The 14,057-nt window shown below is 43.6% G+C and overlaps 1 protein-coding gene across 1 annotated transcript in view; it reads right to left on the bottom strand.

Moving 5' to 3' along the window:
- Positions 1–713: 713 nt before the first annotated feature.
- LOC135917834 (shematrin-like protein 1) overlaps positions 714–14,057 on the bottom strand; it is a 59,115-nt gene continuing 45,771 nt past the window's right edge. Inside the window, exons 6-7 of the mRNA XM_065451435.1 lie at positions 9,305–9,448; positions 714–995 (exon numbers count right to left, since the gene is read on the bottom strand). Coding sequence (XP_065307507.1) covers positions 714–995; positions 9,305–9,448 — 426 coding nt within the window. The remainder of the gene's footprint in view (positions 996–9,304; positions 9,449–14,057) is intronic.

Raw genomic sequence — 14,057 nt, 5'->3', positions numbered from 1 at the left:
TAGATATGCCAATTGTTCTACAATAAAACACGGAAGAATAATTTACATGTCAGTACTAATTCCTTCCGTAATTGGGCAGAGGAAATGACCACAAGATTAAGCCATGGCCTCTGAAGCTTAAAAAAAAGGTGGCTGGTGTCGGACCATCATGATTTATCCTTTAAGGCTACTACCACGCGTTCATTTGGAGAAGACGCAGTGGTGTTTGCTGAAGACACAGAAAGAAAAGGAAATCTGGTGGGGTGATTTATTTCAACTTTGATACAATATCACGCCTTCTTGTGACAATCACCAATCAGGCATTGTCGGGTTTTTAAAAATAAAAGCAAAAATGAAACGAGATATTATTTATTGCAAGAGCCCCTTGAATAAAACATTGGTCGATGCATTGTGCGCTGAATACATTTATTGAAAAAAAGTCTGAATATGGTATCGCGGAATTTGCAGCCCACTTATCTATTTATTCTTCAGACATCATCACAACAGCAGGCTACGGAACACAACAAGCTGTACGAATTCGGAGATTCTACACTGCTGATAATGTGAATAAGTTTGAATACAAGTATTACAGCGCAAAATATTTTTTGAGAATGAGACTACATTACCGTTTGTGCTCTGTTGTCCATTCTCTAGAAAATATTGTCTGCATCCAAATATTTCTCACACACTGCACTCGTCATGGCGCGATGAACAATAAAATTAAAAGATACCAATCAGGCAGAAGTCTCACATTTCTTGCGGAGGAAGGTGCTGTAACCGAGGCCACCGAGTCCGTATCCGTAGCTGTGACCATAGCTGCCGAGTCCAAAGCCATAGGTGGGAACTCCGTAGCCAAGCCCATACCCGAATCCAGGAGCGTGGTGCACGGTTGACACGGAGGACAGTGGAGCATGATAGGCACCGTAGGCAGGAGCAGCGAAGGAGTGGCCTACCGGGTAGCCGGCGTAGCCGGCAATGGCGCAGGTGGCTATGGCGAGGAGGACGCAAGCACGGATCTGGTGTCGAAACAAAAGAGAGGCACTGAATGATATCATGTAAATCTTAATTCTGATTGGAAATACTATTCTATGGAGCATAGACAAAGAAAGCAATATCATTAGTTTTCGCAGAAGTTTCCATCTTGAAATACTTTGAATGTTGCAAAAAATATCCGCTAAATATTTCCCCGATTCACTGTTGTGTTCTAGCGATGCGACAAGGCATTGACTTCTAATTCCACCTTTAGAGGAACTTATAAATGGTCAGATAATTTCCACGCTGGCGACACTTTCAGTTTGCCAAAGTGAAAACCGAAATTGAAAATTTTGCTCCTAGTAGCTCCAAGAAGAGTCCCTGATGCCTGTAGCTCATCCCTATTTTAATGCGTATGCACTGAAACTGGAACGGCATGAAACGTCACCATTTTGCGAGTTGGTGTTAGCTCTGCAGATGAGCGACTGAAGAATCCCCGTTTATTGGAGTGTTTTTATACTGCGGCAAGCCGATGGCGACTACGCTATTTTCAGGTATTTTCGTGTTATCCCTTTGCAGTGTAATTTTTCGCTAATATGGCAATGTACATCTAGTGCTGCTAGCCGTCGATTATTAACATGCCTCCTCCCAGGTTGTTCTTGACTGTTTGCCGATGCGGTGTGTGAGGTTGATCGCAGTAACGGATAAGCGCGTGCGAAGCACAGCTGAGCGCACGCAATCAGACGTGAAGACATAAATAACACGCCTCGTACGTGTTTCTTTTTCAACCAATGCCTATATGTACGTTCACTTTTTATTTTTCGCGCTTTGCCGCCTACATTGGCGTCGCATATAGCGCCTGTATTTTCGTCACGTCTCAGAGCGCTTAAATGCTGTTGGCCGACTAAGAATCAGTATGATGCTCGTGTCCTAGCGAAGCACAACGTTTTCCTTGGGAATTACCTTAATGAGGTGGCAGTTGTTGAGCCCCTTGAATTGTTGAATACTCGCAGTGCTTACGGGTGGCTGTTCAATTTCCCTGAGTTGCTTCGACCTGTATGTGTTATTATCAAAATATGCATTTGCGCAATCCATAAACCTTTCTACTGAGGAATGTGATGCTTCTTATGTCGTAAAATATTGAAGTTATTTTCGATTTCAGTTTTTAAGATCTTTTTTTTCTCTAGGACCCGGTGTTGTTCGCAAATTAACAAGAATGTTACTTTTAAATTCGACGCCTCAAGCAATGCAGTAAAACCACAACACGCCTAGCTCCCCAGAATCTAAGGCCGCTTTACTTGTATGTGAGATAATGTGTTTCTACAGTGCACTCATGCAAGTTGTGCAGACAATGGGGAAGGGCAACAGGTTTTTTTATATAAATTTCAACGTCATTTCATCGTCAACTGTCAGCGTAAAATAAATCAATGGACAGAAAACAATATCTACATGTAAAACACAATATAATAGAATTAGAGTATCGCACGAAAATAAAATAAAACGCTGCTATAGAGAAGACAAAAAATGCATAAGCGTACCGCCCAAGAAGAAAGCAACACCTCATTAGCAAATGTACCCACTCGAATGGCCATCAAACAAGGAGAAGAAACACAAGAACAGAAGATACACGACTAAGCAAGTAAATCCATGAATTCAGACATACAACAAAGCGTATTTACCTTGTAACTCCCAAAAGCAAGCACGTCATTGTGACTCGACTCGTATTGGTAGCGCGCCTCATATAAGGAGAGCGTTGCTTAAACATGCCTTCCTTTCTGCGCTCAACTAGGGTGATCGCGTGCCCATCTCGACATGCGTTGAAAATCCGTCGAATAAGATGAGATCTTTCGATGGCCGTTCGGCTGGATGCACGGCCAACCTGCGAGAGCACGCGAAACAGTAACACCGGATCGGAGCCAGAAGGGACGCGAATCAACGAAAAAAAATTCTGCAGGGAAGGTTGAATGTAGCCTTGTCCCCATGCCAACGTCCTGTGCTTTGCAATTGCTGGGGCGCCCGTTGGAACTTAACTCGATAAAGAACATTGAGTCATAATTCTAATGGTTCGAAAGCTTCATATACATAAACAAAGTGCTATAAGCAAAGCAATTTTAGTTCTTAAAGCACGGACAAAGCTTTCGGGGAAGTCAGAAGGTTGCTTGAGAATTACTTGAGTCCACAATATTCTGCAATTGGAGGAGGTTGCAAATTTAACAGGCGAATGCAGCAAGAATGAGAAAGTGTCAAAGAAATCGGGAAAGAATCCAGGCATCTCGCACACAATTGAGAATGGAAATCTTGCCTGAATGAGGCTTTGTGTGATCACCTTAAAGCAGGGCTATGATACCAAGAAACAGAGAGAGAGTACCATATGGAACAGAAGGCCTTACAATCGAAGGCGTGACAAAAATAGCTCTCTAGATAGGAATTGCCGCATGGCAAACGAAAGAGCTGCATGTCGAGGAAGGTATCTGAATAGATATAAGCGTAGCTCGTAGAAACAGGAAAAAAAAAGAAAACATGCCGCAGGAGCAAGGTAAGAATGCAAGCCAAATACACGGTTGTCATCTTTGTGGCAAGGGACACCAGTCAGATAGACGCTGCTACAAAGATACGAGGTGCCGAGCTTGCGCAAAAACAGGTTATTTTCAACCATGGACGAAGAAAAGAAAGAAGGGCTTGAAACACTACGCGCAACTATCAGATTCCGATTCTGAGAATTTGCAGGTTTATAAAACCATACTGTGTGAAACAGGGTACAATTGTTACATCAAAGTTCCGTGAATAATATAGGAAAGCCCACCTTGATGCTAGTGGACACAGCTGCGGCAGTTAGTTTCATGCCTGAAAGTGCAATAAGGAGCTCTTCGCTCAAGCCACATGCAATCAACATGGTATTCTTTTATGACACACGCAAGAGAAACGCTGAAAGTGAAAAGCAGAGTAGTCGTAAATCTAGGGCCAAATTTCTTCAGCCCAATGCTTCGCTATTCGCAGTATAAGGAAACAATCAAGACTTACCAACACTTTTGGGCCAAGACTGGCTAGAAACTCTGCAACTTTACTGGAAAAAGATCTTCGCTGTTAGGTAAGACGACAAGGGCACAGTGAAATTAGTACGAGAACAATTTCTTGAAGTGCTTCGTAGCATAGCAAGCGTTGTATGCAACTTTGAAGCTAAAATCGTCATAATGACTAATGGCGCGCCGATGCACCACAAAGCGAGGTCTATTCCGTTTGCAACCAAGTAAGCAGTGGCCCAAGAACTGCTCAGGCTGGAAAATACCGGCGTAAAAAAAGACTCATTCTGAGTGATTGGACGACTCCAACTGTAGTCATTCTTAAGCGTGGTTCAGGAGTGCGACTATGCAGGGAATACAAGGACACCATAAACCAAGTAATAAGACGGATCGCTATCCACTGCCACTGCCACAAGACCTCTTTGCTTGCTGATGGCAAGGCTTCTTGTGTGCAGCATGTGTCGGCGACTAACTAGCAAGTACTACTAAGTGATGGCGTCAAGCCCCTAATAATGGTTAAGGCGCACGTAGGACTATTCGAGTTTCAAAAACTGCCTTTTGCAATTTTCATTGCGCGAGCTAATTTTCGTGTGGTGGACAGGGTCCTAGTGGGCACTCCTAATGTAGAATGCTTTACACACAATGTTATCGTCGTAGCCTGCTGCTGTTACAAAACACTGGTACAAAACAGTCGCAATATTTAAAGAATACATCACACTCAAGGAAGAAAAATGTGAGTTATTTCGTGACTCCATTGCTTCAGTGAGATAATTTTTTCGGCAACGGCCAAAGTCAAAGCTATCATAAATTCACCGGTACCGACGAACATGACAGAACTAAGAGCCTATTTGGGTCTTTCAAACTTCCGTGCAAATCTCTTGAGAAAGTTGGCAATTGTGGGCCGTCCCGCTTTAAGAGATACTCAAGTAAGACAAAAAGGTAGTGCGGGTCTACAGCTTGCAAAAAAAGCATTCGAAACTACCGAGAATATTGTTGCGTGAAACAACACGAGGCGTGACTATTTACAGTGTATTTGCCACGAGGCACACAGCAGCAACCAAGCTAGCGGACAGCCTGTATGCACACAAAACAGACCCGTCTTTTTCGTCGCCTGCTCCGAACAGAATGTTGCTTCGCAACATTACTCACGGTGGTAGGAGCGCCATCTCCGTGCGCTTTAAACAGTCTCGTTAGAAGGAGGATGATACGCTTTCAGTCTGCTGACGGGAACTATGTCACTGGGAGCGACCGTAGGTAGCACAATGGGCGAGACGGGAACAATCTCGTAGGTGACTTCCGTGACCTGTCGGACGACCTAATAAGGGCCCGTGTACCAAAGATAACTTATCTGACAAGCCAACACGAGAGAATGGACACCACAGTAGAACTAAGCCACCGGGTTAGAAGCGAACGTCGTGATGTTGGCTGTCCTAAACGTTATTATTACTTACAGAGCACACTAATTCCAAGGACGAAGAAGAGGGATGAAACACGAGTACTGTATGCAAAGTAATGGAGATGTAGCGACTAGCTCAGCTAGCTACTATAGTGCTGCTGTTATGAAGGCGCTTCTGAGTCGCTTGCGAAGCCGACAGCTTGGCGTATGCCAACTGACGTGCGTGATCGGCGTGAGTGATGGCACCACGTGCATATTCGTTATGCGGTGCTGTAGCAGCCGGAAGTATGGCGTCGACGGGTAACATCGGTTCACGGCTAAACAGCATATAAAAGGTTAAATGCCCGGTGGTGTCGTAGCGCAACGAATTGTAGGCGAAGGTTACATAACGTAACGTGAGGTCCCAGTCACGGTACTCAGACGAAACCTACACTGAGAGCATGTCCGTGAGGGTGCGGTTTAGGCGCTCGGTGCGGCCATTTGTTTAGGGATAATAGGAAGTGATCAACTTGTGCTGCCGTAAGGAGGAGGGCGAAAGATCGCCGATTACACGGGAGAAAAAATGCGCTGTCTTTGATCTGTGAGCAATTTAAGATGGGCGCCGTGGTGTAGTATAATATTGTGTAGTAAAATATCGGCAATGTTAGTAGCAGTGCTGGTAGGGAGCACTCGAGTGATTGCATACCTGGCCGCATCATCTAAAACATAGGCGACTCACTTGTTGCTGGATTTAGACTCAGAAAAAAGACCGAGGAGATCTAAACCAACACGGAAGAATTATTCAGGTGGGATGGAGAGTGGTTGAAGCATTCCAGCAGAGAGTTCGGCAGGTCGTTTCTGGTGTGGGCGTTTATCGCAAGGGGCCAGGAAACGTCGGAGAGACCGGGCGAGACCACGCCAAAATTATTATTCTGGATAATGAAGTTCTGACATTTTACGACGTAATGAGACCCATCAAACTCAGCTGCGACGCATCAGGTTACGGACTCGAGGCTGTTATATTCCACGAAATGCCGGATGGAATCTAACGGCTGCTGGCGCTTGCCACGTGCACACCCGGGGGTGCCAAACGAAATTGTGCACATGGGGAAAAAGAAGCTTGCCCTCATTTTCGGCTTATAGCGCCCCCAGCGTTAATAATATGCTCATCATTTTAACCTATACACTGACCAGCAGCCGCTGCTGAGTATATTATCTGGCAAGGCAAACCCATCCCGTCCTTAGCTGTAGCAAGAAATTATACATGGGTGACAACGCTGGTGGCACATCAGTTACAACTGTAGTCTAGGAAAAGAAAACAAGAGAGAAAATGAACTGCCCAAACAAGAGGCATTGAACGTGACTGTGTGGCTATTTTTCATGTGGTTCCACTCTCTGATGCACAGGCAACAGACCAAACCTAGTGAGCCCTGCTGCTTAGTTCGGTTATGCGCTATATGTTCTTCGGTGTGGGTTTTGTTCAGGTCCGCCATAGCACTGCCTTTAGCTGCTGCTTGCGGTAAATCCCAATCACATTGTCAGTCAGGTGAGCGGTTTTTGTGACGTCGCCTTGGAACAGTTGAAGTCAGCATGTGGCCCTTTCCCGATTGTGGTTTCTGCCCTTAGCGATTCTCCTCATTTCAGCAACCCGTATTCTGCATTTCATTGGTGTTCGACTGGAACTTCCACTGCGCCCTGAGCTTCAGCCACCGGTGTGTTTGGCTGAAATCAAAATTTACTCTGCGGACTTGGATAATTTGCTGCGTAGTCTGAACGCCTCAAAAGATACGGGGCAAGATGGTATATCACACATGGGTGTAAGAAGTGTCACACTATTGTTGCGCAATATTTATGTGTTATGTAAATCGTGTACTGACACTGGCCTGGTTCCAAAACATTGGAAGACAGCAAACGTTGTTTCTGTAGTAAGAAACTAGAGCAAAACTATCACCCTCTATGCATCATCACCATCAGCCTGTCTAATGTCCACTGCAGGACGAAGGCCTCTCCCTGTGATCTCCGCGACCCCTGTCCTGCGCCAAGCGATTCCAACTAGTGACTACGAATGTATTATTAAAACAATTAGAGACAGGAACATCCTGAAAACATTGCAAACATAACCGATAACAGTGTCTTTTTTCATCGTAATGACCTGTGAAATGTGTGGTATAACTTTACATCAGCTTAGTATTTGCATATTGTAATAAATTCGTATAGGGATATGCTACTATCTTTATATTCTGCCTTCTGCTTTAGTATTCTGTTCTGGAAACCTGTTTAAACTGTGTCGACTTCGTATATTCCACCCTGCCCCCTCCGCCGTAATGCCATTGCGGCATCGCAGTAATTTTGTAAATAAGGAAAGAGCACCATGTAGAAGCAAGTAAAACAGTACATTTACAAAGTGGGTAAGATTCGGCCCGCATAAGGTCCGTATTAGCGACAAAGTTCATGAACCAGGCATTACCTCGTTCTAAGTCAACTAGTGGTAGCAAGGAAGGACAGGTTGCTTGCTTGGGTCATCATCTGTCAACGAGAAACACCATAAATTATAAATGACAATAGGTAAGAAGGCCTGCGCATGCTGATTGATATCTGAATGATCTTCTTTAAGCTGCTCGTTGGTTCTTTGCTGCGCTTCGCTTTTTTTCTTTTATGTCGCACTGAAATTACGCCGATGTTCGTCAGCGCATCTAAAGACAAATTTTTTATTAACCTCACTTGAGCGATAATGCCCGCTTCTGACTGGTGAGAGGCCGCAAATTATGCTACGGCACGCAAATGTACCTCACAGCCAGCGTCCATCTACGCGTGGCTGCATCACCGACGTCAATAATTGACGCGTCACGTCAGCTATTGTGCACCTAGCGCATCGTTTTACCTGGCCAGGCATCAGGCTTTATGTGAAATTCAAATAAGGATTATTGTAGACACACATCACCAACACTACCGAGTGTGACACACCGAGATACCCTAAACTGTGCACGTGTAAAACTGAATGCAAAGAAGGTTAGAAATTGTAGATTTAAAAGTAGTTTTATTGCGAAGTATTCTTTCTGCTATTTCTTGCGACGTTAGTTTGCAGCCAATCTTGGGTCAATTTCTGTAATAGAGAACGAAGAAAAGGCATGAGATTAAGCAAAACCAAGAGTAATGCTCAAAAACAGGTGTTCAGTATCAGATTCGTCATCGAAAATAAGTATAGCAGAGGGGTGAACGTAAATAGTATTGATGATATTATGGATAGCACAGAAACACAACACGAAGGGACAGCTATTGCACACGCACGTGTTTGTCTGCTTTTCAGTTTTTTATTACTCCGCAGTGCGTCTGACCATGAAGGATAAACAATCCTACCTCGCACTCACTTGTTTCATGAACCATCACATGAGCGGTATGGTGTTTGGAGCTAATACTCTCATATTTAATGGAACATGCCCATATCTAGACAATCGGCAAACAAATTGAGAGGAGGAATAAAGCCTATATTTCATCGCGCTGACCCTTATTTGTTTTGGAAAGCATACGAAGATGATTCAGATGCACCACGCAACTTATTGATCACTTATAGTAACATCAAGTACAATGTGCCGCGTCATTTTTCCTTCGTCCCTTGTGTTTTCTCGTACATCTATATGTCAATTCGCAGAAAAACTGAGAACGAGAATTATCCCATATTTTTTTTTTATCAACCAAAACTCCGATACACATTCTTCGTAATAACTGTAGTCTCCCTTCTTAAGCCTAGCCATTATTCATAGTGCAGTGGACCAATGCTTCATGCATAAAAGCAAGCCTAATCTAGTAGGTGTCAAGAGCACTTTTGATGTGGAAATTCATTCGTTTCCGTACATTTCTTGTGCAGAAGAGTGGAATAGCCGTGACCACCAAGCCCACTTCCCTAGCTTAGGCCATAGCTTCCTAGTCCGTAGCCATATGCGGGAGCTCCTTGGCCAACCCCGTAGCCGTACGAGGACACAGAAGCAAGTGGGGCGTGGTAAGCTCTGTAGGCGGCGGGAGGACGCACAGAGTAATCGTAGGGATAGCCAGAGTAGACGCCAAAGGCACAAGTGGCCAGGGCCAGGAGGACGCATGCACGGATCTGCAAGATAAGTACAAACGGGTCGAAGTTAGCGTAAGCTTAGGACTACAGCTTTCTTGAACAAAACCCCCCACTTTCTATATGCTTACACAAAACAATGCCAAAATAAAGCGCCAGGTGGAGACACACGTGCATAATAGCATCGCTAACTCGTAATCTTTGCTGGAAGCGATACGCCATTTGACGTACAGATATCAACAGGAGCAAATCATGAGTCCATAACTGGTCATTGCATAAAAAATCACAGTTTATCACTGGATAATTCGAAGAAATGCTTGTGACTCTGAAGCACAGAGTATTAGAAGATAAAATGGTAGCTATTTGTTCTAAAAGCCTGCTTCGCAAAAATTACAGCACAAGCAAGCAGACAACATCAGTGGTCCTAAAGGTCTTTAGACAAGCTTTTTCGACGACAGTGACGCTGTTATATGTAAGTTAGAGGCTTATGAAAAGCAGAAGTCTTCATGTTAATGAAAATTGTTCTTCAAGCATGTGCTGTTTGTGGATGCGACGATGAATCTTCGGTTGAGACATGTTGCAACACACAACAGCTCGTTCACTATAACGCTATGTGATCAGTACAAAAATTTTCTGACTTGTCCTCATAACACACAGGATACGCGCTCATATCACACATAATCTTCAGTTTCTTGCAAGTTTTCGCCTTGAGGAAAGAAAGAAGTGCTAGGTAGTTGCAGCAATGATTGTGTGATAAATATGAAGGATGACAGTGGCGTAAGAAATTATGCTGTTCATGGCGAACATGTAAATTATCACCACAAGAAAGCCCCTAAGTGTGCTGTTGTATTAGGGTGACGGAAATGACAAATTATTTGCACAGAAAAAACTCTTGTTTTGCAATTCCATGTTTCGTATTCCGTCTGTGGGACATCAAGCCCGTCTAACAAGAAGCGCAGTGATAATCGTGGCCGCTTTTTGCCAGGTATTACCGGGGGAATGGCTTGGTGGTCAAAATTAGTCTAGAGCTGATGCTGTGGCTTGTTCTACGTTGTCGCGTAGAACCCAGCGTATTGTCATGCCTTGACGTTTCGTGCGAAGATACGATGACGAATAATATTTAGACACAATTATAGCGAAAACCATTTTCTCAAGTAAGCAAACAGATAAAGACTGTCTTGAAAGCAGCAAGTTCAAAGCTTTCATTAACCACGTTGGAGAACGAAAGCCTCATTCGAAAAGAAACAGCAGTGTTCGAGCGCACACGAGTTCCAGAAGTACTCTGTTTAGAGATTTCGCATCTGCTTTTATCCACAAAATCCCTCGTAAGGACTCCACAGATGAACAGAGTTCTCAGTAATTTCAGGCTGACTGCCGAATAGGCAGTGAAACATTTAAGATGGGTTGCAATTAAATAATATGTACATATGACAGGTCGATATGTCTTAGATTCAAATGAGGACAAGTAGCACGGCATTACCATGGTGGAACTGAGCAGCAGATGTCCACTAAACCAACTGTCGGTTTAGTTTAGCACACAGCGACTCAGCATTTATAGTGGGCTCCACACCGCACAACTGCTGTTTTTCACCGATCGGAGTGCTTTTCTTTTTTTCAAACGAAAAATTACGCAAAGGATGCACATAGTTGTTAATATTACTTCATTTTATCTAGTTTAAATTTTGCAATGGCTTTGGCCTTGGCTGTCTCAGTAGCCCAGTGCTGTTGTTGCAAGACGCGCGCTCTTGTGTTTACTAGTAAAGCACGTATCACTTAGCCTTTCGAACGACTGGGAATTTTGCTTATTGAACTGCTTTATGAGGGCTGTGCACAGGAGTGCGCATGACCGATCATTTCTACATGTCAGAATCCCCGTTCACGACTGCAGTATGCTGCTAGTGCAAATTTTAGTAGATTCTTAGTAGATGCATTTTAGGGGACGACGAAGAAATAGTATGGAGTTGTCATGAAGATATTTTTTTTACCTAGGCAGCAAACGAAGGGAAGACCCATTAATATATTTTTCGAATGTGGTTGCGCCAAGTCTTTGTGTCGAGGTAATAGAAGATATTGCTATAATGAAGGCGTATTACTATATTTAAGCTACTGTAACCCTCACGCTATTTTGCGGAGCATGATAAAAGTTGCACTACATTATGTAGCGCAGTTTTCATTTCGGGGTGCTTTGATATTCCTTTGCAAGCACAAAGTGGTACGTGAAGCGACATGTCGAGATTAAATTTTTCTATTCCTATTGCCGAGTTTACAATTTCTAATCATGGCATTTTAACAACTAGGGCGATTTTCGTTGCCCTAGAACACGTCAAACTGGATACATCTATAAACAGACTGTCACCCTATACGCACGAAGCTTATATGGAAACAAGGAATGGAGAGGATGCTAGTGAAAAATAACGGAATATAAACCAGACACTCATCTTTATAGGAAAGAAGTCATCTTGCTGGTTAAAATTTTTTACAGAATTTCGTTTAATTTTCATTGTTATTGCTCTTCGTTTGAAGAGCATGTTGAAATGCCGATGTGGTCAGTTTATTCACGGTTTACGCTTCAGTCATTTGTTCAGCAACAGAATGTCCGCCAATGTACTTTGTTTGCTTGAACCTGTGGATAAAAGTTGTCTCAATGGGAATCTGGGTGAAATGCTAAAGCATACGTATTTTTAAAGCAGTATGACAGTGATGCATTTTTTTGTATTCCTGTATGAGTCGAATATGTATATATTCGTTCTTGGTTCACATTCCCCTAGTGGCCGTTTGTGTTCTCATTTATTTATCATTTAATTCAGTTAAGAAGTGCAGATCATTTCCTACTATGCCGTGCTTGTGTCATTGTTCCTTGACTTGTTATAATATGACCAATATAGATGCATACATAAAGATGAGGGAAGTACGTCCACTGTGACTCCCGTCGTAGCTTTTAGGCTGTCTCCACGCTGTCCAAGCAGCTGTGAGATTGAACTACTCAACCACAGAAGATATCACTTGCTACTTTGCCTAAGGCATCGCTAGTACCACATCTACAACTCTAGGAGACACAGTGCTTTTGGAGTTCCGTGGTTTTATGCATGGCCTTGCCGTTTTCATCTGGGCTGTACATCATCACCTTCCACTATGCTAGGCTAGAAATCGTCCAGCAACCCACCACAAAATGACGTCTCCATTAAACAACAAAAGCGTGGAATTTACTCAGCAGGAGCGTGCATTCTACATAGCAAGGTAAGGCTCCGCAGCTATGTCTTCGTTTTCGCCGATCCCGATGACCTCTGATGTTAGATTACTGGAGACGCCGTCAATTTGGCAAGCCTACATCGAGAGCATCACCTTCTGCGTATGCAAAAGTTGCGGCTAAACAAAGCTTCCGGCCATCAGAGGATTTTCCCCAGCAGCCCGACTCCACATCATCGAGAGAATTTATCAACCAACTCACGCGTGGCACACGCTAAACGGACATCAGATGGAATTTGCGTTGCAATCTTTCGTCCAGAGAGAAGTAGAGTTGTAGGACACCGCGAGCTGGCATTCGGCTGCATCTGAACCAGCCACTTCCCAAGCACCCATTCGGCACAATTTTTTTTACCTTTGGGAGCATTGGACATGGTTTAAAAGGCCTCTCCTCAAACGACACCACAGGCAAGTCAATGTCAAACCCGCATGCTTACAAAGTCAGCATAATTTCATCGAGAGCATAAGATACTTCACGGCTTTGGTGGAACCTGTACTTATTACTGTTGTTGCTTTCAAAAAATCAGTTATGCTTGTAATGCTGAAACAGCAATGGCGTACTGTGTACCGAACACAAATATAGATGCACTTTATACTCGGTCACAGGGAGCAGGACGGATATTCTAAGCCATTGCAAAAAGAAAGAATAACGGGATATGCATTTGACCTTCATCAAGTGTGACCATGCGCTTAAATGACATCAATGACTTTTTATTTGGCTTTGTCCATTATAGTTACACACTTTTTTATACCACGTGAGTTCTCGTCACAGTTCAAGCAGTTTGTTGAGATGCATAAGCAGAAAGAAGATAGGACATGGAGTGAAAATCTTGATCTCCGACGTTCCTCTAAGCGTGGTTCTACATTTCACGCAATAAACTCAACGAACTCTGTTCATTGGGAAAACAACTTCGTTTCAACGCGCTACCATGACTGTCCATTGCAGTCATCAAGCTATATTGGTTTTTTCAAGCAAAATGCATTAATTCGTGGTCACCACACGCGAAATTTACAGTGTTTTTTAGTTATATATTTTTACTGCGAGTGAAATTACGGGGATGCTTGAAGCACATTTGCGCCGTCATTGTTAGAGTCGGCGAGAGGGCTGTAATTCGGTCAAGCTATCGATAATTCATGCGTGGTCTGCCTATGGAGAATGCGAAGACCACAGATATGTGAATATAATTACGTACGAGAAGCGACAAATACGAGCGGACGAACAGTCACCCTGGGTTCAATCGGCTCTGCCGAAAAGGCAGGGTGGCAGTCTGGCTTCCACTGTTGACGCCAATGCAGTGCGCAGACACATTGGCGCTCCTGCTGAGAACATATGTTCGTATCACGTCACAGATAACATGAAGACAAATGTATGTAATTGTTTCTATGGATGATTAACAACTCCAATTTT

Source organism: Dermacentor albipictus, chromosome 2 (assembly GCF_038994185.2).
Source record: "Dermacentor albipictus isolate Rhodes 1998 colony chromosome 2, USDA_Dalb.pri_finalv2, whole genome shotgun sequence".
Lineage (NCBI taxonomy): Eukaryota > Metazoa > Arthropoda > Arachnida > Ixodida > Ixodidae > Dermacentor > Dermacentor albipictus.
This window is presented reverse-complemented; position numbering and strand designations above follow the sequence as displayed.